Below are 21287 nucleotides of genomic sequence, written 5' to 3' on the forward strand. Positions count from 1 at the left end.
AGTGAGGACATACAGTGAAGTACGGATGAAACCTTGACGGTTACATAAGGTCTTATTGCCGTGGCGCATATAACCAATAATATAAAAAGGTGAAGTGCAAGGCCAGGTGCCTTAAGTATTATGCATATATAGTTTCTTCTATTTACTTGACTCACTTCGATACATAAATTGAAGACCAGATGCCAAACCTTCTAAAGTAGTTTTTTAAAAGAAGAAAGGATCTTTACTTCCCTCATAAAGAACAAGCTGTCATATAGCAGGGGGCAATGATATTCCAGTCAAATCACTGAGAAAGAACAAGTACATTGTCATGCTGGAAACTGCAAACCCAGAAAAGCAGGAGCAGCAAGGGGTATGCAGACCTACCTTAAAGAGCAGGCAGTCTCCTTGGTGCTCAGCATAAATGGAGGTGAGTCGATACTGGTTCTCAGTCGTGATGTCGATCTGGTATCCTGTGAGCGTGTAGCAGACCTTGCGAAACTCTTGGATCTTGGTCTGGAAAACTTCTTTCAGGCGCTGGTTTTTTAGTTCTGCACTTTCCACTTGCTTCTTCAGCTCTATATAGGGGAACAAATGCGGGTACTTTGTTATACGTCATTGGCATAAAGACCTTGCATTGTATTTACAATGATAGCCAAACCAAGTGAATTGAAAAGGTTAATTAAATTTTTAAAAAGTGAATTAAGCAGGCAGAGTAAAGAAACAGGCAAGCTAGACTCTTCTCCTCCCAGCCGCAGAAGACCAAAAGATAATAAACTGGGGAATGAGGAAAAGAGACGCGTCTTAGTGGGATGGATTTTTCTTTTGCTCGGCCAGCCTTTTAACAACGTACTACAAAATTCAAAGCTATAGCTGTTTCCTCACATGCACATATCTTAGTTTCTACACAGAACCCAAGAGAAGAGTGTTATGTTACAGGGAGCAAGAAAGTGGAAAAATAGCAACAAACATGCCTCTGTGCCATTATATCAGGAGGGATCTGGCTGTAAGGGAAATCTCCTCCAACGTACACTTGATTTGACTGCACATGCTTTGATCTCAAATTGACACACTGCTTAGGAATCCCATAAGATCTGGGAAGGGGCTTTTCTTGTGATAAAAAGCCTGAGGAGTACCACTGTCTCTTTCCATTTGCTACCTTAACTGGACTAGTCCCTAAAAGAGAGGTCCTGGGAGACGGCCTGCCACTCACCCTGCATTTTATTGCTATAAAGGGAGCTGCCAGCAGTGTGAATCCTTCAAGAGGATACACAACAATTACCATGAATCTTTCACCCAAGGTGCCTTCTGAGTAATTAAACCTCGATTTATCCCCCCATTAATTACAAAGATTGGCTTTACTTTAATATACACTAGAGAGGCCTCCCAAGTCAGCTTGTTTTATCAACACCGCAGTCCAGGGTTAAAAAAAAAAAAAAAGACTCTTCCGAACAGCAAACAAATAGACTTCCTTGTTCAGCTATCTCTTTGTCATTACGAGGTTTACGGCTTTGTCTGTCCTGTGATCAGAGACATAATTGCAGCACACGTAGGCCATATGGCTTTATTTCAGCTACTTCAGCGTCCACCACTAGGGAAGCTGGAACTTTACTGCAAGGCGCCTGCTTGGGTATGAACGATGGGTTTTGGCTGGGTTGCACAGCCCGTGCTAAAGTATTCTTGTTTCAAAAGCCTTGCTGGAAAAGTTTTTGCTTGAGTATTTGCCCGAATGCGTTTCCATCAGCCTTCCAAGTGTAGCACAGAAAGAATGGCAACGGCAAGCCCGTGGACTTGCCTGTGATCCACCTCCCAGGGCTTGCAGGAGCACTGGCAGGAGGCAAATCTCCTCTTATCTTCTGCACTGCTCTGGCGAGGCACTCCAGGTGGGACAAAAGGATAATTCAACGTGTTAAGTTAAAGTGCCTTAAACGCCACTGAGGATGCCCTGCTCAGAAGTACTCTGGCCTTAATCCAATTTACCTTAATCCCCAGGCAAGGACAGAAACTCTTTAATGGGTAAAGAGAAGTGCACGTCCCTTTACTTCTGAGTCACAGCATCCGAGCAGGGCGAGTTAGCGCTGGCCAACTCCTTACCTTTGGTTAATTCAGCTCTACCTTCCAGAGCTGCTTGTAGAGATGTATGAGGAAACTATTTCCTTTGCTCTGGGTGTTCCCCTCCTAATTGTATCTCGCTTTATCAAGGGGAGCAAACAAGTCTTGGGAAACATCACGTACCAGTTGGTTCATTAACACACTGCTGTAAGGGGAAACCCCCAGGTGCTGGGGGATGTAAGATGAACATCCAAGTCCTGATCACAAGCTTGAAGGGCTGGGACTTCCACATGCCCCTTCTCATGAGTTTGAAATGGCTGTATCTTTCCTGACCACCCACCTTCCCCTTCCTACCAAACTTATCAATGAGCAATTAACTCAGCCCTTCCATGGATTGTTTCAGCCTTTTTCCCATCATCTCAGCTGGGTCCGGTCCCTTGATTAATCAAGTAATCAGCCTCTGAAATCAGGAGGTTAATTGGTGACTCTGACCTCAATATTCTCACAGTCTTCATTCAATTTTGCATTCCTAGGATGCAACTGTTGAGGACAAAATCCTGTATATAAAAGTAAAAATTCAGTGACCACACTGCACGGGTAAATAATGTTTAGCCACTGTCAGAGATGGCACTGGCTTTAATATATTTCACATGTCCAATACTGATTTTTTTTTTCTAATAAATGCAGCCTAGCCTTGGAAAAGTAAATCTGCCTTTTTCTACCACATCCTGGAGGCAGCCTGTCCTGATTTTTATAACCTTGGGGGTGGATGGCACCCTAATTCATGGACTCCTTGAGCAGCCTACATTATTCATAAAGACTTAGTGCCTCGTCCACTGTTTCGTCCCAGACTTGGCGTTTCTAATAGCCATTAGGAGCACCGTCGGCACCCGTTGGGTCGCAGCTTTATCACCCACCCAACAGCACTGCCTTATTCAGTTTACAACCATTTGAACCTCAAACACCAACTAAATGATGGCAACTGCTTTCCTCCGCCACCCTCGGGGTGAAAAAGGACGTGCTGTGACTACGATCAGTCTGTTATGCAAGGAGCCCTGAGCTTTCCGATTTAACGGAGGGCTGACCAGCCCCTGCTCCAAGCATCGTGCCCACACCTCTTCCTGATGCTCCTCCTGGCTCTCTTTCCAGCTCCTGCGGCCGTTTTGGTGTCTCACCCCATCAGCTGTCCCGGCTGAAGGAATTCAGCTGCATGAAAAAGCATCCTCTCCCTGTTAGGGATGCCCAGTGTCAGCCCCTGGCACGAGGCGCTGAACTCTGTATCTGCTAATGTAGACACAGCCAAATGTGCCAGCACCAGTCAGGGACAGGAGGAAGCCTTGTCAGCGGCTCGGCGGCTCCATTAGCAATTCCCCAGCAGTATTTCTTCAGCAGAGCAGCTTGGGGACAGGGCAGAAGTAAACAGGCAGGCACGGGGACACGACAGGAATGCTTAAGTCTGCAGCTGCCCCCAGTGAAAAGCCCACTGAACCACGACCGCGGAACAAAGACCGCTCTTCCTTTACGCCCAATTAAATCACAGTCATCAGTAGCTCAGCTGGAGCAACTGCTGATGCTCACCCTCCTGCAATATTTGTTTATGTTATGGAAATCCTTCAGTTAGGGGCTATTTCCAAATTAACTCGGGACAGCCCTCAGGACGGTGACTACCTCCCTGATTGCCTCTGTGGGCTTTGCTGACACACCAAGAGCCCGAGTTACGCAGACTCACAGAAGTGCGACGTGGCAGGAAGGCGGAGACTTGAGAAACGTGGGCCAGGGTCCCGCTGCTGAAACAGAGCCACCCAAGTGTGAGGCATTCCTGGGTATATTTTCCTGGCTTCCCCCTGTGCTTCTGCAGGAGAGGGATTTGCTGCAGGTTCTGGCTCACAGCAGCCAGCCCAGGCCAACTTCTCAGGTACTTCAGGTGCCCAAAATGGCACTGGGTGCCCAGTTTCAGGCCCAGGCTTCCCGTGCAGCCTCTCTGTACTGCAGCTCTGCCCATGCACTGCCCCGGCACTGCAGACTCCCAGTGGCCGGAGAGCTGCACGAGCAGCACGTGGATTGACTTGGTGACTTGTAATTAACCTTGCTAATGCTTCCCCCACGAAGCGAAGACCTTAAGCTAAGAGGCAGCTCATTGTTTGCTCTGCTTCTCAATTCAAAGACGTGATGGCGCTAATTCTTAAGCCTCACCTAATACCACTAATTCCGGCCACATTTCTAGCACAGTCAGGAGAAATTGTTTTAAAAGTCGTAATTTGCAGAGTGCAATTCAGCACATTTCAGAGAAACGCTTCAGGCACAGCTGTAGAGGCGACCGAGCAGAGGCAGATCCTTTCAGGACGGGTCGAGGTGCGTTAACAGAGCAGGTTTCTGATGACAGCGTTGCTGTTCCCACCCACTCTTATCTACCACCTACAGAATGTTGAACATCTTCATCCTTTGAGATCTTTCACAACATTTGGAGAATTAGGTTTAATTATATCTTTAAAAGACAGTGTTTGAAAACTCAAATGCCTGTGTTTAGAGCACTCGCTGGAGTTCCTGTGTTCGATTCCGTTTCGCTTGCACAAGACAGGCAGGAGAAGTTGCAGGTGTGCTCAGCGGAAACCACGACTGGGGGAAGTCACACCATAAACATCCAACATCCCAGAGAAGGGACCACGAAACAGCCCTCACTGAAGTGCTAATGAAACAAATAGGAACTGAGAAAACAGGCGTAAGGTTTGCCAGGCTGTACCTTGGTCAGGCGTAATGACCGGCTGTTTACTTTGCTTGGGGAAAAAAAAAATCAAGGGGAAGAACAAAGAGAAAGGGAAAATATTTCAAAATCATCCTGCCTGGTCTCCTTGGTATTCAGGCCAAGTATGTATAAAAAGTTGCCCATCACGGGCAGTTTGTCAGGGATGAAAATCCTCACTGAAAAAATCATTAATCTGTTACAAAATTAATATTGCCAAATGATCAACTTCTTCCTAATGATGCTGCTTCTTGAAACACCTTGTATTTTCACACACTTATATCGACTTTAATGAATAATTCAAACTATTTTGGATAAATAAATAAAATATGAGGTGGGCTTTTTTGGTCTCTCATATTGGAAATGTCACTGCTTTTTATTCCATTGCTTTTACACTTCTTACATCTGCAAATGTTCACAGCTGCCTGGAAATACCACAGCTTTGGCTCTTGCTCTGAGTTCAGCCAGGTCAATCAATAGCAATAGCAGTCTCTACACCAAAGAAAACCAAATCCACACTTAACCTTTTCCCCAGGGAAAGAGATAAAACAATGTGGCTCTCAGCATGCCAGAAGTGGCATGAAGTTAAATGCCTTTTTCAGGAAAACAGAAATTTGTTCTGCCCATCCTCAAAGATGCCACGAGCCATGGAGCTGCATTAATTCACTTGTGATCCCAGCTAATATCTCTCTGTCCTAGAAAGGCCTGAATTCCTTTCTAATTCCCCATTAAAGGTTACTTTCCCTTGCTAGCATGTCTGGGGGTCACTCACTCCACAACATAAGGGATAAAATATTTCATACCACCTTGATCCCTGTCCCTGTTGACCCTGCCAGAAGACTTCTGACAGATGCTACCCAGTGTTGCTACAGAGAATACCACATTCTATTTATTAACCCTGCTCTATTTAAACAAAAGGCTGCTTAGAGTGTTTCCAGCCTACAGGAGGGATGCCAGTTCCCACAAGGTTTGTTCTCACAGGGTCCGTGATGGGACCAGGATGCGCTGTTTCCTCTCTTCCAAGCAGCGAGGCCACAATTACCCTTTCTCTCCGTCACCTCCACAAGCTGCTTCTCTTCATTTCCATATCGCCGTGCCTGGCATGCAGCATCCCCCATCAGTCACCCCACCTGCACCCCTCTGAACTGTGATTGAATTACGTTCTCCTAGTGCAGGGCTGTCCTTCCCAGCTGACTCGTTGCAACTCCAACGCCACCCCACTGCATCTGAAATCCTTCAAGTCCTTCCCCTGCTCAAACTCCAAGCTGAGATTTTCTCCTTCAGCTTTAGTTTATGATGAACACCACCTGAAAAGAGTTCGGTGATACTGTGAAGGACAAAATATAAAAATAAATTGTATCGTATTAAATAAAGTCTAATAGAAGAGGAGCCGAGCGTTTTCTGATAGAGGCAGGTTTATGACCATTGCTCTCCCGAAATAAAATTCGCTTTGCTGGATTTTATAGGTGTATTTTACACTCTGGACGGGTAGGGGAGTGTGGGAGTGAGACCACGCCACCCGCCTGTGCCGCAGCCCGCTGCCACGCTCACCGACCCAACGGTCTGGCAGGCTCAAGCTGCGCTCTGGGAAACTTGCAATTTGTGACATTACAACCATGAATTACAACTTTTCTTAAAGGTAAAAGCAGTTTTATATTCAACAGACTGCACTGGCTGTTCAATTTCAAACCCAAGTGGTATTTATTTGATCAGTCAGCGTGGGTTTATTTTTAAGCTGTGTATGTACCATATGGCTCAGTGCATCTCCCGGCCTCCTCCTCCAGCCACCAGTTTCCCCTTCCAGCAGCATGGGGAAAAGTTTTTGAGGGCAGCAGGCTACAAGTACACATCTCCACCATCCCCGGCTCTTGTATTGCCCAAGAACTCTCCACCACGAAAGTTTCCTGCATGTTTATTCTTCAGCAAAGATATTTTCCTGGAGATCCCACATCAGATGTATCCCCTGCATCTCTACGAGGTGCCACTTCTTGGAAAGAAGTCCACAATTAACCTTTACCCCCAGAAAACCTGCACAGAGTGGCAGAGGCATCAGAGGCTGGGCTAGGGGAAAAGGAGCAGGCTGTGGAGGACTAGGGCCTGGAAGCTATGGAAGAGGATAAACTTCTTGTAGTACCTACACACTTACATAGCATGCATTAGCCTCAAGGGCTGTTTTTGTTTGTTTGTTTCCCTTTTCTTCTCCTGGTAATGCTGAGATTACAAGGCAAGGTTACCAAACTCACGAGCACACTTGAACTCGGCCTACCTACAGGAATCTACCTGGCCAGATGAACCCCCAGGGGGCAGACGGCTGTCCCAGGGAACATCCCTGCTTGGAACCTCACTGCCCGTCCTCCCCCTTCTTGGCAGAGGTGTTTTGGACCAGGGGAAGGCAAGAAAGAAGGCAGCTTTTGGAAGCCTGGCTCAGTTCTTCGGTCACCCCCTGTGGTGCATCCATGTTGAACTCAGTGAAGGCAGCGCAGAGTAGTGTAAAGAGACCCTGGGTAGCTTTAAAATTACTGGCTTAAATAATGCGAACAGCCTGCTTGCTGCAATACAGACCTCATTGGGGATGGCAACATTCACCCCAGATGCAGGATAAATTAACCTCAAGAGAGCTATTTAGTGCCCAAGGTGGATTTCACCAATTAGTATGATGTGGCACAAACCCCTTGGAAGTTAGGATCATTACCCCGGTCATAAATCGTGAAGCAGCCAGGAAGACATCTCCCTGCTGCCCCTCCCCAAATGATGATAAAGTCTTCTAGCCACGCTTCCCTTCCATATGGCAATTATAGCCCAACAGCACTTCCAGAACAAAGTGATGTCAGCTGGAGCTAGTCATTAACTTCAGACACAACAAATAGCCTCACCTTAAAAATACAAATCCATTGTGCTGCTTAAGTTTACAGGAGAGCAGCTATCTTCTGCGTCTAGGGCAAGGCAGCAAATATCAGTGTTCCAGGTAATCTATTTTGGAGTAATCAAATATAAAAAAGAAGTAACTGGGATTTTGTGGGTTTTCAGGGACGTTTGGTAGCAAGAACAGGAGCATAGCTTGCGTGGCCTGTCAGAAGAAGGAGAATCGCTTTTCCACTTGGCTGTTTCTAAGAAAAAGAGTGGTTTTGAAATTGCTCAAGTGTCTAATGCAAGAATTAATCCTAGGGACTATATAATTAACGTATATAATACGCATTGTTAATTACACGGGGTGGTCTGCAGAAGCATCTAATAGGCAAATTTATCCCTGCCTGATCACCTCCCCTGTGCTTGCCCATGATCTTGTTTCCATTGGCACATCACCACTGTTGCTGTTACCCCAAAACACTAGATGCTATTTAAACCTCTGAACAGCATCAAACATCTGTTATTAAAACAAACACAGGAAAACGTTCCAGAAATATTTGTTCGTTCCTTCTCAAAATGAAGACCTTTTTTTCAGGAATTACAGTCATTCAACCTGCAGGGTGGACAATATTCCATCACGCCTCAGAGAGCACTTTGCAGCTTATCATGTAACGATGGTCATGCAGGCTGCAAACGGGAGCTTCTCTCCACTGGCAAGAGGTGATTTCGAACTTCCCCAGGAGCACAGCCCTTTTGCTCTGACTCCAGGAACCTTCCATGTTCAAAATCCTGATGTTGAGAGTTATGGAAATACTATTCTGACTCAATGATAGTCCCCAAGATCGTTACTTACACTATCTTGCCCCACTCTCTCCCCAGCGTTGTGAAGTCTGTGCTCACAGCACTAAGCCCAACTTTACAGGGAGATGGATCGAAATATAGAATTAATAAACATTGAAGAGATTCCAACTATTTGTAAAGTAGCTTATCAAATAACGACGTGGCATATGACAGACCGAGATGGGACAGGGCATCACACAGGCATTCTCTGGCTCTTATTTGGGATGCACAGATTGAACTCTAAACCCCGTAGTCTCCCTGATTATTCCGAGTGCAGCTGTAAATAAGCGGGCTCTGCTGCGCTGGGCTAAATCCCTTCCTACCCTCTCCTCTTGACAGACATTATGCCCCATTACCGGCTCCAGAACTCACTTTGGAGACAAAGCCCAGTGCCTCCATCCCCTAGGTAAGACAGCTTTGCTGAAAGGTCAGCCTGCCATTTCGTTTGTTTGCATGGCCCGGGCTAATGGAAACGCTTCTGCTGTGAGCAGCACGCGGGCAGGCTGGAGGGTCGCAGAGGACTGAGAGGAAAAATGCACACCATTTTACCCAGTCAGCAGGGATGAAAACACAATTGCACTGCAATTGATAAAGGCAAGGCTCTGCAGCATGCCACCTTATTTGTGTTTTTAATGGGAAAAGATTGTGGAGTTTGTTTTATGTCTTTTGTTCCAAAGAAAACTAAGCTCTAAAAAGCCTCCACTCACTCCTATTCAATCCTCTTTTTTTTTCCTCGTGTTTATCCCCTTAATAGTGCTTTGAAGTGTTGGCACGGCAAATATATTGCTCTTGGCCTGAAAGCACTCTTGGTGCCAACTAGTCAAACTTTCCCCAGGCCCTTCTTTCTGCTCTGTACTCCTGCAGCAGGCCCCAAAGACACTCACTCTGCTTCAATCCCACGCCAGACGTTTCCTCTGTGCGCTCTTCCAGTGCCCTGGACCTCCTCCCGTAGGACAGCAGGTTCTGCCCTATCTTTATTGGTATATTTTTCTTGTTCTACTTCATTTTCTGGTGTCCACTTTATGAAAACAATCCTTTAAAGATGATCTTGCTGGAGCAGCGCAAAATGCTGGTTCAGCATGGAGCAGCAGAACGGCAACGAGGGAAAAGGGGCTTTCAAATAACAAAAATGCAGGAACGTGACACAGACATAAGGACAAGCAATCTTTTTTCCCTGGAGCATGAAAGATGTTTGGAAACAGAGCCATCTCCTGGATAACCAGGCTTTCAATCACATTCTTCCCAGCCTCTGGAGCTCCTATTTCCACTGCAGGAGCCTGAAGTGTTGTTATGGGTAGGGAGGGTTATTTCCCTTAACCACGTGCTAATGCTCTTGAGCAAGAGGGGAAGGGTTGAAGTCTCCAAGCAATCCCCACAAAGTGTCCCAAGACTGGCAGGACCACCAAAATCATCTCTGGGTGGGGAGACAGGAACGGTAACATCATCTCAGCCCAAGCACTGAGTCTTGCTTCCCAATTCTGAATTATTCATCACCTGCTAACTTTCAAACCAGTTCAGTTTTAAATTTTTAAATATTTAGTAATTGGGTATTAAATATTCATGCAATTTTATTAGAAATTTTGGAAGATGGGCACTAAGGCTGTAATTGTTAAGTTCATCACTGGGACTGACTGGCTACTCAGAGTGACTTTCCAGCTTCCTAGAGAAGGAACAGGGAAGAAAAAAGGCAAAAGGAGTATTTATGGACCTCTCCAACTCTAAATCACAAGGCAACACAGTTACCTATGCCATCTATCTTCCAAAAAAAATCATCTCTTTATGAAGAAAGTGAGAAACCTGCACTGGGAGGATGCTAGAAAGCCCTCAGCTGCAGTCTGGAGAGTTTCATTTAGGTGTCAAAGAGAAAGATGTCTGTCTTGGTTCAGTGTATCCGACTGGCTAAAGGACAGTTGAACAGCCTCTGTCTACAAGAGCAACAAGAAGAACATGCAGTCGGTCTCTCTTGTGGTTCAGGGTAGACGTGGGTAAAGTTCAGCTTAACATGCACCTGAAATGAGGCAGATTCTTCCCTTTTTCTGACAACCGCTCAGATGGTAAGAAGGGATGTACAGTTTCCCCTGAGCTGGTCTGACAACTCAGACTCATTAAATATCCATGCCTGTTGTAGCTCCTGCAGACCATTTTTTCTTCCCTTCTACCCCCTCCTTTGCAGTGGATGACATCTCCTTAACCCTGCTCCACGCTGAGAGCGCGCCCATGCTCCTGTCCTCTGCATTATGAGCGCACATTCCCTACGGCGCCGGAAATTGTATGGTTTACACAAAAGATGACACAAAAGCCCTGGAATTATATGCAAATGAATGGATCCATTCCCCACTTCTTACCATTACAGCTCTGACTTTCCAACAACTGCATGGGGTAATTTCTGCACCAGCTTTCAAACAAAGGGCATCTCTGTGTTATTAACATCTCATTGTGGCAAGCAGTTTGTCACCTTTCACAAAAATGATCTGCAAATACACCAGCAATTATTCCCAAGGAGATTATTGGGTGGCTGTGTCCCAGCACAGCAGCTGGAGGGTAAAGTGACATAATATTCACCGGGAAAACTCCTTTTTCAAGTCAAGAGTACACAGAACAGATTAAAAAATGAACTGAATTGCAAACAAACACCAAACTAGACGAAAAGCAAATCTTGCTCTCTTCAATTTTCTTCATCTCTATATCATCGTTAGGAGCACGTCTTTAGAAGAAAAGTAAAAGCTAAAAGATTATGACATGAAACAACAGGACATTAACTTTGGACACTTATCCTGGGAAGGAACTTTGTATGTTTATAAATAAGAGACCCTGAGGAAGAATAACTCAAGCTCCAATTCCAACTGCAAAAATCCAGCTGATTCCTGGGACTTGCATATTCGGTTCTTCCAACACTTTTTAAGCATGAAGGAGTAAACATCTGCAAGGCAGACAGGTTTTCTCTTCCTGAGATCACTGTGTAATTCCTGGATGATCTTATAATAGGACCCAAGAACCAACATTTGCTTGGCTAATATGTTCATGAGTGAAGTGGCACAAAGAACAGAGGCCCTACCTAATTTCAAGTAAACAATTATTAAATACTCAAAGCTATGCTTTGAAGACAGGTCATTTCTAGTTGTATGTCAAAAATTAAAAACCAAGAACCTACGTCTGTCCTCAGGGATAAAAGCAGCAGGAAAAAAAAAATAAATCTTACTAAGTACTTTTGCTAGTACTAAAGCAGCTTGTTACCTTCATCTCTATGAAAAAATGTTGTTTGTTTAGTCTGATAGAAGCCTCTTCTGAACTTCAACACTCACATTCAAAAATCTATTCTTCGGACCAAGAGAAGCACAAGAAAAGCCAGCACGTTTCCTGTTTGTGATGATGGGACAGACAAGTATTGCTTCACTTTCAGGGCGTATAATGTCGACAGCTCACGCTTGGTTTCTGCATACAACCTATAAACACTTTTAAAAAATGATGAGCTCTGCCCATTTGCAGTCTGAGAAACATCTGTACAGCACATAATGATCCAAAACAGAGCCATTTTGCATGTTTGTTTCTTCATCACCATTTTAAACAAGTTTCTCTCTGTAATCGAGGAGGTGCAGCCCAGAGCCATTGCACATTGCTGCCCTATGCTCGCACAATGCCTTCTGCCAGCACAGGGCACCAGAGGCAACACGCAGCACAATACAGCCAGGGACAGAACTGATCCAAGAGGAGGCAAGGACATGCAATGACTTTGCAGAGTTAATTTAAAGGGTAGTTCGTAATATAAAGGAGTAGGAAGATTTTCAGATGGAAAACACAGGAGAATTCAGGACTGGGTGGAGTACTCTGAGATGTAAATCAAGTGGGACTTGGAAGAATGGGAAAACAACAAGAGATGGACAAATGCAGTCAGCACACAGCCACCCGTAAGGTTGCATGGACCTGTCCACTAAAGACAAGTTCTGGGGATTTTTAGAGCTCTGCCCAAATGCAAAAGCAAAGGCAGCTTGAATAAAGGATGTAGCCCAACCGCTGAGCAGGCTAAAGTTAGTAGCACCTTGAATTCCTACCGAACTGAGGGACTTCAGTGGAGGAACAAACAGCAGCAGTGACTGATTTCACAGCTGGCTGCTCAAATTATCTTAAGCAAGGTGAGCAAGGCCACCTGGGAAGGCCTCAAATCACAAGAGAATACTTGTGGGTAGATCTAATTAGGCAGAAGCCCTTTCTTTTTTTTAAGAAGATGTATTTTAATGGCTTGTAGGTCCTTCTGCAGGAGCAGGGGAAAAATAAAAAGACAGATTTCTGCTACAATGCCGAAGGCTCAGCATCTCTTCCTTCGAAGAAAAAACAGTGAAAGAGCCTCGTAAACAGACTCTGTAGCTTGCGAGTCAAAACTAGAGGTTTGGCATAATTGTGACCAAAATTAGTAATAATAAAATGCTCTGACAAAGGGGTTTTGGTTGGAGAGAAAGGGTGAGGGAAGTCGAAACATATTCTTAATGAAAATCTCATTTAGCAGGGGTTTTTTGAGGTGCCTAAAAATTCCACTGAGGTCACCATTCTGGAGAGATGACAAACTCCTGGGATAAAGGCTGGAAAATCCTGGTAGTCGTGTCACATTTAGCAAGTCAAAGATATGTTTGTATAAGGCTGTAGAGGGCTAAATCCATTTTACATGCTGTATGTATTATTAATTTCTGACAGTGGGCTTAGAAAAACCTAATTCGCTGGAATACGAGCTCCCTTTGAGAGGAGGGAAGCCTTTTCAAAACTCATCTTTTATTGACTGAGTCATTTTTGAGTCAATCTGTCTGCTTTCGGCAAGACAAGAGTTTTAAATCTTCTCTCTTTTTTTCCTCCTTTTTGAGTCGTGGCAAGTCTATTAAAACCTGCTAATGTATGCAGCAAGGCCTCTGATTTGAAATGTAATGAATTCTTCAGATAGTGGCAGATTAGGGGGAGAAGATGATAGAAAGAGCCAGAGACGCCAAAAAAAGAACTCTCCAGAAAAAGAGGAGGAGAAGGGTGAGAGGGAAAGAGAAAGATTAACCCTTTTCGTCCAGAAGAAGAAAATCTTTAAGCCCCATTAATAGAATCAGTTAAAAAAGCAGAACTGGAAGAGGCAGAGCATCTTCAGGCATGCCTGGGGCTGAATGAGACAAAGAATAAATGAATCTTTCCTCCTAGACTCTCTTGTAAGATTAGGTAATTCCCTAAGTGAAAAATGAATAAGTTAGAGAAAATTAGCTCCATCCATATAAATAAGCCTTCATATTCCAAACTCGTCACCCAGAGCTTCCCAGGCGAATGCCCTGAAACGTTTTTGCTGTTGTGTAACAGATGGTTTCCTCCTCCCCCTCCTTGGTTTGGATCCAACTGCAGTATCTTTCAGGTGATCTTGTTTTAGCACAAAAATGAGCATTTTGGTGTAAATCATAAATACCGTTAGTGAAACGGCGCTTGGCAGTTTTATTGTATTTGGCATCTTTGAAGTGCTGGACAAACATTGCACAGTTACGCAAATGAGAGATTAGCACTGTCTCCTTTTTACAGATAGGGGAGCTAAGGAAAAGGGAATCAAGGATGCTCCTTAATTCGACAGCACTGATCTGGTGACAGCCCGGGCTGAGAACGCAGAATCTGCTGAATCACAGCACAGACCTGTGATATCTTCCTGTTTAACAGTGAAATTCATAGCTCAGCGTCAAATTTGATGGCTTTAAAAAAAAAATAGCTTTACAGCAAAGTTCTAAGGAAACAAAGCCTTGGAGGCAAAACGAGAAAAACAGCCTGATGAAGCACAAGCGACCCAGTGGATTCTAATTATAATTATGCTCAGCATAGCTGATGCAGGTGAGTAAATACCGGAGACTGAGAAACTGGTCCTGTCAACCTAATGGCCCTTCACTAATGAAAGGTTCTGAAATGTTTTAACAGTTGAGAAATCCCAAATAACAGAGGCAGAATACTTCAGCTTAAGATGCAGCAGAGGTATCTCAGTCCATGTCTTGAAGGAGAAGCTGTCTTTCCCTACAGATGCAATGCATTCGGTCCTCTGGCACACAAGTCAAACTACAAAAGGAAAAAAGGTTTGAAGAAGAGCAAACTTAGCTCAGAAGTTGCTGGAGGTACAGAAACTGTAGAAAGTAAGCATGAGTTGGAAAAAACAGAGGCAGGAAATCTGTACAGTAGGATACAGGACACAGTAAAGGTTTTATCTTGGAGGCCAGCAAGCTATGGGAGTTAGCCTGGCTTTACAAATTGCTCCGAGGCATTGTCTGCTCTTGCTGGCAGAAACATTTTTTCCACCCTGGAGAGTAACAGCGTCTGGATACCGGTCCCCACCATCTCCTAAACTCTATCAGTTCCTTGACGTGATTCTCCCCAGCTGGGAAGCTGCCTTCTCCTACCTGTCTGTCTGCTTCACATCCCTGACATCAAGGGCCACAGAAGTCACAAACGTGAACTTTTACATCTCCACCTATCAGTGCTTTCAGAAAGAAGATGTTACACTACCTTTTATGTATGTAGACACAATCCTGGCCTTTACCTTGGTCCCAGCCTCTGGATGCAGTAGCTGCCACTCACCCTCTGAATCAGTAATGAAGCAAAGGTTACGGCAGGCAGCACACTGCTGTGGATACACCAATTTCAGAGGGGATAAGAAACCTAGGCCTGGACCATTACAGAAGAGGCAAAGTGTTTGCTTGGCAGCGTGTTTTTACTTTGGGATGGGGTCAAGAGCGAGGACTGTGGCATCGGCCTCCCATCCTGTCCAGGTGGCTTCCAGGTCCATCCCTCCTGCGCTTTCGGGTTAAAAAGGCACTTCTCACTTGCTGCCTAAAGAAGGCTCCTGTGTGGCACTAAACAGTTACATATTTTGCTCTAGCTGCAGATGCATTTTAGTGGTGGATGAAGCAATCCTTGTATATATTTTGTATAGCTGTGAAGTTTACAGAGCACTTTGGGAATCCCTTGAGAGGCTGACATGCTTATCGCAGCAAGCCCTGCCAACACCAACTGCTGTAGCGGGCTCAAATGATAGTCACAATTTTTCCTTTTCAACTGCAACCCGCATTCCTTCTGTACGGTCTCCTGATCCCTTTTTTCCTGGTCTGTTCATTTGGGAGATCCTCTGTGCTTCTCAGCCTTGCTTGAACTCTTCCATCTCCAACTCCTGCCTGCAGCAAACACAAGCCATGACGCAGCACCTGGCCTTTCTGAAACAAGGTCAGACCAGAAACCAAGACCCGTGGTGCTTAGTCATCAAAGGGAGTATTTTGGTACAGGAACAGAGCATACTATATTAGTAGCCTTGACTCTTCATCCACTCACCACACCCAGGGAGCAAGCACACACATCTGCTCCCTTCCATTGCAGTCTTCCAAGAGAAGGATTCGTTTCAATTTTAGGTTTAGAGAAGATTCGCTCTCTGCTGGTGTAAACTGTCCCACTGGGATCGATGACACCAAGTGCCATGGACACCATGCTGCTGGCATGAAGGGTGCTGCTGGGACAGGTCTGCCAGACGTGTAGAAAAAATGTACGTTGAGGGACAAGGAAAGGAAAAAAAATGACATGCACAAAAGGTCTCTGTGCACGGTATGTGCAAGCAGCAAAAAATAGATTTACCCAACCAGGCTAAATCAATGAATTAGCCCTGTCCTCGAAGAAAAAGTTATCATTAAAGGCTGTGCTATTCAGTAGCTCACTCTACATCTGAGAAAAGTCTGCAAAAATCCTTTTGCATTATCCCTAGCCTTATAGATTTTTTCTTTTCATTTGAGTTTCTGAGTGGGGATTACCCATTAAGGTGCAGTGGCCAAATCACATTCAATCTATTTTTTGTGAAAATAAGAAAAAACTTTGATCTTTCCTGTCCACTTCTAACCAGTTCCCTTCCCGTGTCCACAACCAAAGCGTTTATCTCTGACTTGCCATAGGTGCACCAGACCTGAATACTGAGAAGGCGCCCAGGAGGATATCTCAACACCACCACTCACTTCTCTGTCCCACAGGCTGAATCCTACTTCTTCAGCACCAAGTACATTTGGAAGATCAAGAGTTCATTTAAAATCTTACTCTCCTCCTAAGCCAGTATCAATACGATTCGCACAGCCACCAGCATTAGCTACCTTAGACCCGCACATCATCTCATGCCCCCATTTAAGAACAGAGATGTTGTTATATGGTCGCAGGCCAATTTCCATGATGGTGGTGGCATAGCAGCTGGGTTCAACCACATTATGGCACTAAAACATCTGCTCATACCTAGTCACCCCAGTGCTTGACATAGCAGCAGCTCAGCAAATTGCTCAGAGAGGGTTTAGGCAAGCAGGAGAGCCAGCTCTGAGCTGCGCAGCCCTCCTCACCCGCTCCTGGTGCCCTGGGGCGGTGCAACCAAGCAAACAAGGGAGTTAACTACAGCTGGGGTGAGGCAATAAAAGCAAAAGAAGAAAAAAAAATGCTTTCACAGGGAGGCAAAGTGTAAAACTACAGGCAACTAAAATATATTTACCATGCTGAGTTTTTATAGAAGCGTGTTTGCTTTTTCTAAACCACCGAAGTCAGAGATGGTAAACATCTGTTCGTTCACCCAGTCTCTCTCCCACAGTGTTTTGATTTAGGTATTTTCCTGAAATGTGTATAACTTAAACATAGCAGAATTGTGCCAAGGCTTTTGAAACAGTGAAAGGGATTACAGTTATTACAAAAAGTGAAAAATTAATAACTCGAAGTCATTCAAGCAAACACACAAGAACCATAGCATCACTCTGAAACATTCCAAAACAGAATAACTGAAAATACTTTGAAAGCATTTTTCAGGTACAACTAAAATGACCTCACTACCAGCATGAGATCTACTGAAGTATCTTGCTCCTTTGAACATTGCAATCTTCCCTCCGGATAGCCATGTGTCAGTTATAGCAAAGTTTTGGGGCATTATCAACTGTTTCATCCAAGAGTTTGTGAGCTGGAAGCAAGGAATGGCTGTTGTACTCCCAGTACTATTCATTCTGCTGCTCTATTAATTTTATTTATTTGAATTAAGATTCCAAAACAAAAGAAGTCAATTACGGCTTACTAGGAATTATAAAGAACCTGTGTAATTGGGCTTCTGATTTAGTTATCAACACAAGTATACATGCTGCACTAAGATAAAGCAATAAACCAAGGTTTGCATTATTTGCAGCTGCTCAGAGCAAAAAAAAAAAATGGAGAAAAGCTAAAGAGATTTTTATTAATGCTTTAGATGGCTTAGAAAAAAGTCACTTAATCATAACACTGTAAACAAGGAAGTTCTACAGCAGTATTTAAAAATATCTGAAATTGTTTCAGGAGCCCTATTGATTTGAATTAGGCAGCTGCATAATCACAGGGGCTGCAATTTTAATGAACATTTCAACAGGAAATGTGGAGCTGATTATATATATCAAAACAGGAAAGATCCAAAAGCTGCAGCTCCCTGTTCTTTTTTTTGTTGTTGTTTTGTTTATTGCCTCTGTGGGTACATTGAAAATAACTCCAGAAATAACACGGAACTTACCTGCCTGCCCCCTGTCTCTTTGGCTGCAGCTTCTTATGCTTCTGGCTGCAACTCTGATCATCCTGTCCTGATACATGTCATTAGGCACAGCATTTTGAAAAATAATTAGTGATTCAATCAGATTTAACACTGGATCAAGTGCCTGGAAACTTCAATGCTGTGCTGCAGTGTTCCGTTAGCATACTTTAGGGCATGTTATATATACTTAATTAGCTAATGTGTATACAGTGCTTTGAAGAAAGAAAGCACTATATAAGGGCTAAGCCTTGTTTTCAGAAAGGAAGAGAGCAGTGTTGAGACAGCACGGGCACGGGGTAAGAACAAAGCTCTGAGAAACCGAACACCACCTTGTTTTCAGAAAGGTTTCAGGCCACCTAAAAAAAATACATCAGCAGCTTCCAGCGTCTAGGCACTCAGAAAGAAAGCGAAGTTGTAAAACATGGGATGCTGCAAAGGCACTTAAATGACACGCTGTTGACACAGCGATAGCAACGTCAGAAGAGTGATCAGTCAGGAAGGCAGCAGCACCTACAGAGAGGAAAAACTTTGTGTACACACGAGCTCAAGGCATTGATTATTACTCTGTTAAGGCAATTTGCAAGATAAAGATTCAGACAGAGCTGTAGGCCTTGATGAAAGAAAAAGGAACGCACTTCAGTCCTGTGAAAACTCTTCTGAATATGAGTGGGAACTAATGGAATAAAAGCGCGCTGCTTCCTATTAGTTGGTGGCGAAGCAAGCAGGGCTCTTTTTGCTGAAGATACGGTGCTGTGTTGGCTGCATGCTAAACAGTGCGGAACAGAAAATGGGTTCTCCACAAAAGGCACCCCAGCAGAAGCCGGGGATGGCGCGCAGGCTTCACCAGACTTTACCCAGAGCGTGCAGCGGGCAGGATGCAGGTCACAAGGAGGCAGCGACATCTTCTCTGTTGGTCAGAGAACTTCCCAGGTTGTCACAGAGAGCATTGGATCTGAACTCAATTAAAACAATTTGGAGAGAAATGCAGAAAGCTGCAGCGAAATCCACCAAGTGCAGCACTAAGTGATGCTACAACCAGGCACTTGCCTCGATATGGTGTGCTCCAACAAGTTTGGGGCAAGTGATGAAAACAGAGTACACAGGGAGCTTTAAAAGTGACTGCAAAGAGATCCCTGAGCTTCTGTGTTGTTTTTTTGGTCTTGTTGTTGTTGTTTATTCGCCTATAACTAAATTACATGATTTCTTTGCAAGTCTAATTAGGCAGTTAATTGATACTGGTGCCCTTTAGCATCTGGCATTTAAGATTAAGTAAATAATAGAGAAAGTGCATGCAGTACCCAACAGTAATTATGCACAGCAAGAGTTTGCTCCCCACCTTCCCTCATTTTAACATTACGTATAAATCTCTGAGGATAACTGTTTTTAATAGCCAAAAATACGCTGGCACCATAAGATACATAACAGTGTTTTTTCTCTTAGAGACGGTGGATTGTAGGTGTTTCTTTGGCTGGTCTGTCGGTTTTGTTTTACACTTAGCACTCCATGGAAGAAAGAGCTTCACTGCTCCAACTCCACCCCACTGCAGAGCATGTTACCTGGATCTTCGTGGGGACAAACTCCTGAATCCAGGAGCATGAGTGCTGGGATCATGCATTAAAGATACATGAGCTGGGGTGAACCTGTTATCTGCAGGCCTGCTGAGGTGCTGCCTCCAACTTTGCCCGTGCAAGGCTCACTGCGAGTTGCTGTACACAGGCAGCTCCACTTGCTACTTCAGCTTGCAGTCTCACCGTAAGCAGTAGTCCGGTTTCCTCAGAAGGCTACAGATTAAGGACTAGAGTTGAGCTGTAACACCTAATCCATGACTTGCACTAAAAAGTGTAAGAAACTGCGATGGCTAATGCAGAAACAGCTTCTGCTGCTGCCACAGTAAGCCCAGAGATCATTCCCCACCTCCTGCTCTGGCTGTTAACGTGAGCCAGCCAGCCTCTCTAATGCAGCCCTGATTTCAGCTCACCTGCACTACCACAGGTACGAGAGGGTTTTAGTTCTTCCAGAGCTGCCTAGCAGAAGGAATTGCTGCCCGAAGATTAGTAGCACAATCTCTTTACACTCTGCAAGCAAGAAAAGATAGCGTGGAGGCTCCTGCCCGCCTCCCATGGGTGCCGCGAGTCTTAATTAGTATTTCCAGCATACTCGGAGACCTTTGGACAGAGGGTGCTACAGAAGTGGAAAATATTATCATCATTACGCCTGCTACCACAAGTGCTGGAATTCAAGCCAGAGACTTCACAGCAGATGGTGAAGTCGCTAGCACGGCTGGCTGCAGTTATAATTTCTCTCATCACAGACTCTCCTTGTTGGAACAGGCTTCACCTCTCGATTTCTGAAGAGCAAAACAGAACCTGCGCTGACAGGACTGCGTCGTACCGGTCAGCACTGCTGACACATTTAAACCAGCCAGCGCTCCGATCGCTACGAAAGTAAATCATCCAATGGACTTTCTAATTAAAAAGAGCTTCACTTGCATTGCAACGCTTCTCCAGCCTGTCACAGACAGCCCTCCCCTGAATTCTGATCGTTAGAGGGAAACAACAAAGAATTAGTCAGCTTTTGTTAAGTGTCAAACATTCCTACTCCAAACCATGCGCAAAACAAGGAGAGACATTTTATAGCTCTCAGAGCAGCTTTATACCTTTCTAAACACTATTTCTGTACCTCTTGCTAATTGCTCATTTGCCCTGATTTTATGGAACAGCCTGGCTCACGCCGCCTTTGACAGAGGAGAACAGCAGTGTTTAACATGCTGCAATAAGTGGGATATGAGCACTTCTAATTTTTCTCCTTATTTATCTCTAACTGCGGGGGTTAGCAACCTAGAACTCTGAGCTACCTGAGAGGTAACTAACATGCCATTAGCTTTGAATCTATTGCCAAGTGCTGCAATTGTCCTCTCTGTTTGGCTGAGGACATCACCTTGCAGAAAACAATTTCACATAGGTGGGAACATCTTGCTCTAAAATCTTCATTTCCCCAAAAACTTATCAGGGATTCAGGAACACAGGGACAGGGTAATACTGCCCTTCTTTTCCTGTGTTTTATTTCTTTTTTTTTTTTCATGTTGTAAAATGTGAAGGATCCTACAGCAGAAAGAAGTGCTTTGAAATGGAAGTGAAGAGTAATTTCCACTACCCCTTGTGACACCATGGGAGTCCAAATACATTCTGCAGGGAGCTTACAAATGCATTGGCACACTTCCCATGTACCGAGGAGGGCACATTATCATGGAAACAACCTGACCAGGATTTATTTCAAATGGTG

The 21287-nt window shown here is 44.6% G+C and overlaps 1 protein-coding gene across 3 annotated transcripts in view; it reads right to left on the bottom strand.

The window, feature by feature from the left end:
• MAD1L1 (mitotic arrest deficient 1 like 1) overlaps positions 1-21287 on the bottom strand; it is a 348897-nt gene that overhangs the window by 86416 nt on the left and 241194 nt on the right. For all 3 annotated transcript variants that reach the window (XM_082772513.1, XM_082772514.1, XM_082772515.1), the window contains exon 17: positions 367-557. In XM_082772513.1, the coding sequence (XP_082628639.1) occupies positions 367-557 (191 nt within the window). The remainder of the gene's footprint in view (positions 1-366; positions 558-21287) is intronic.

This window comes from Aythya marila, assembly GCF_965140915.1.
Source record: "Aythya marila genome assembly, chromosome: 15".
NCBI lineage: Eukaryota > Metazoa > Chordata > Aves > Anseriformes > Anatidae > Aythya > Aythya marila.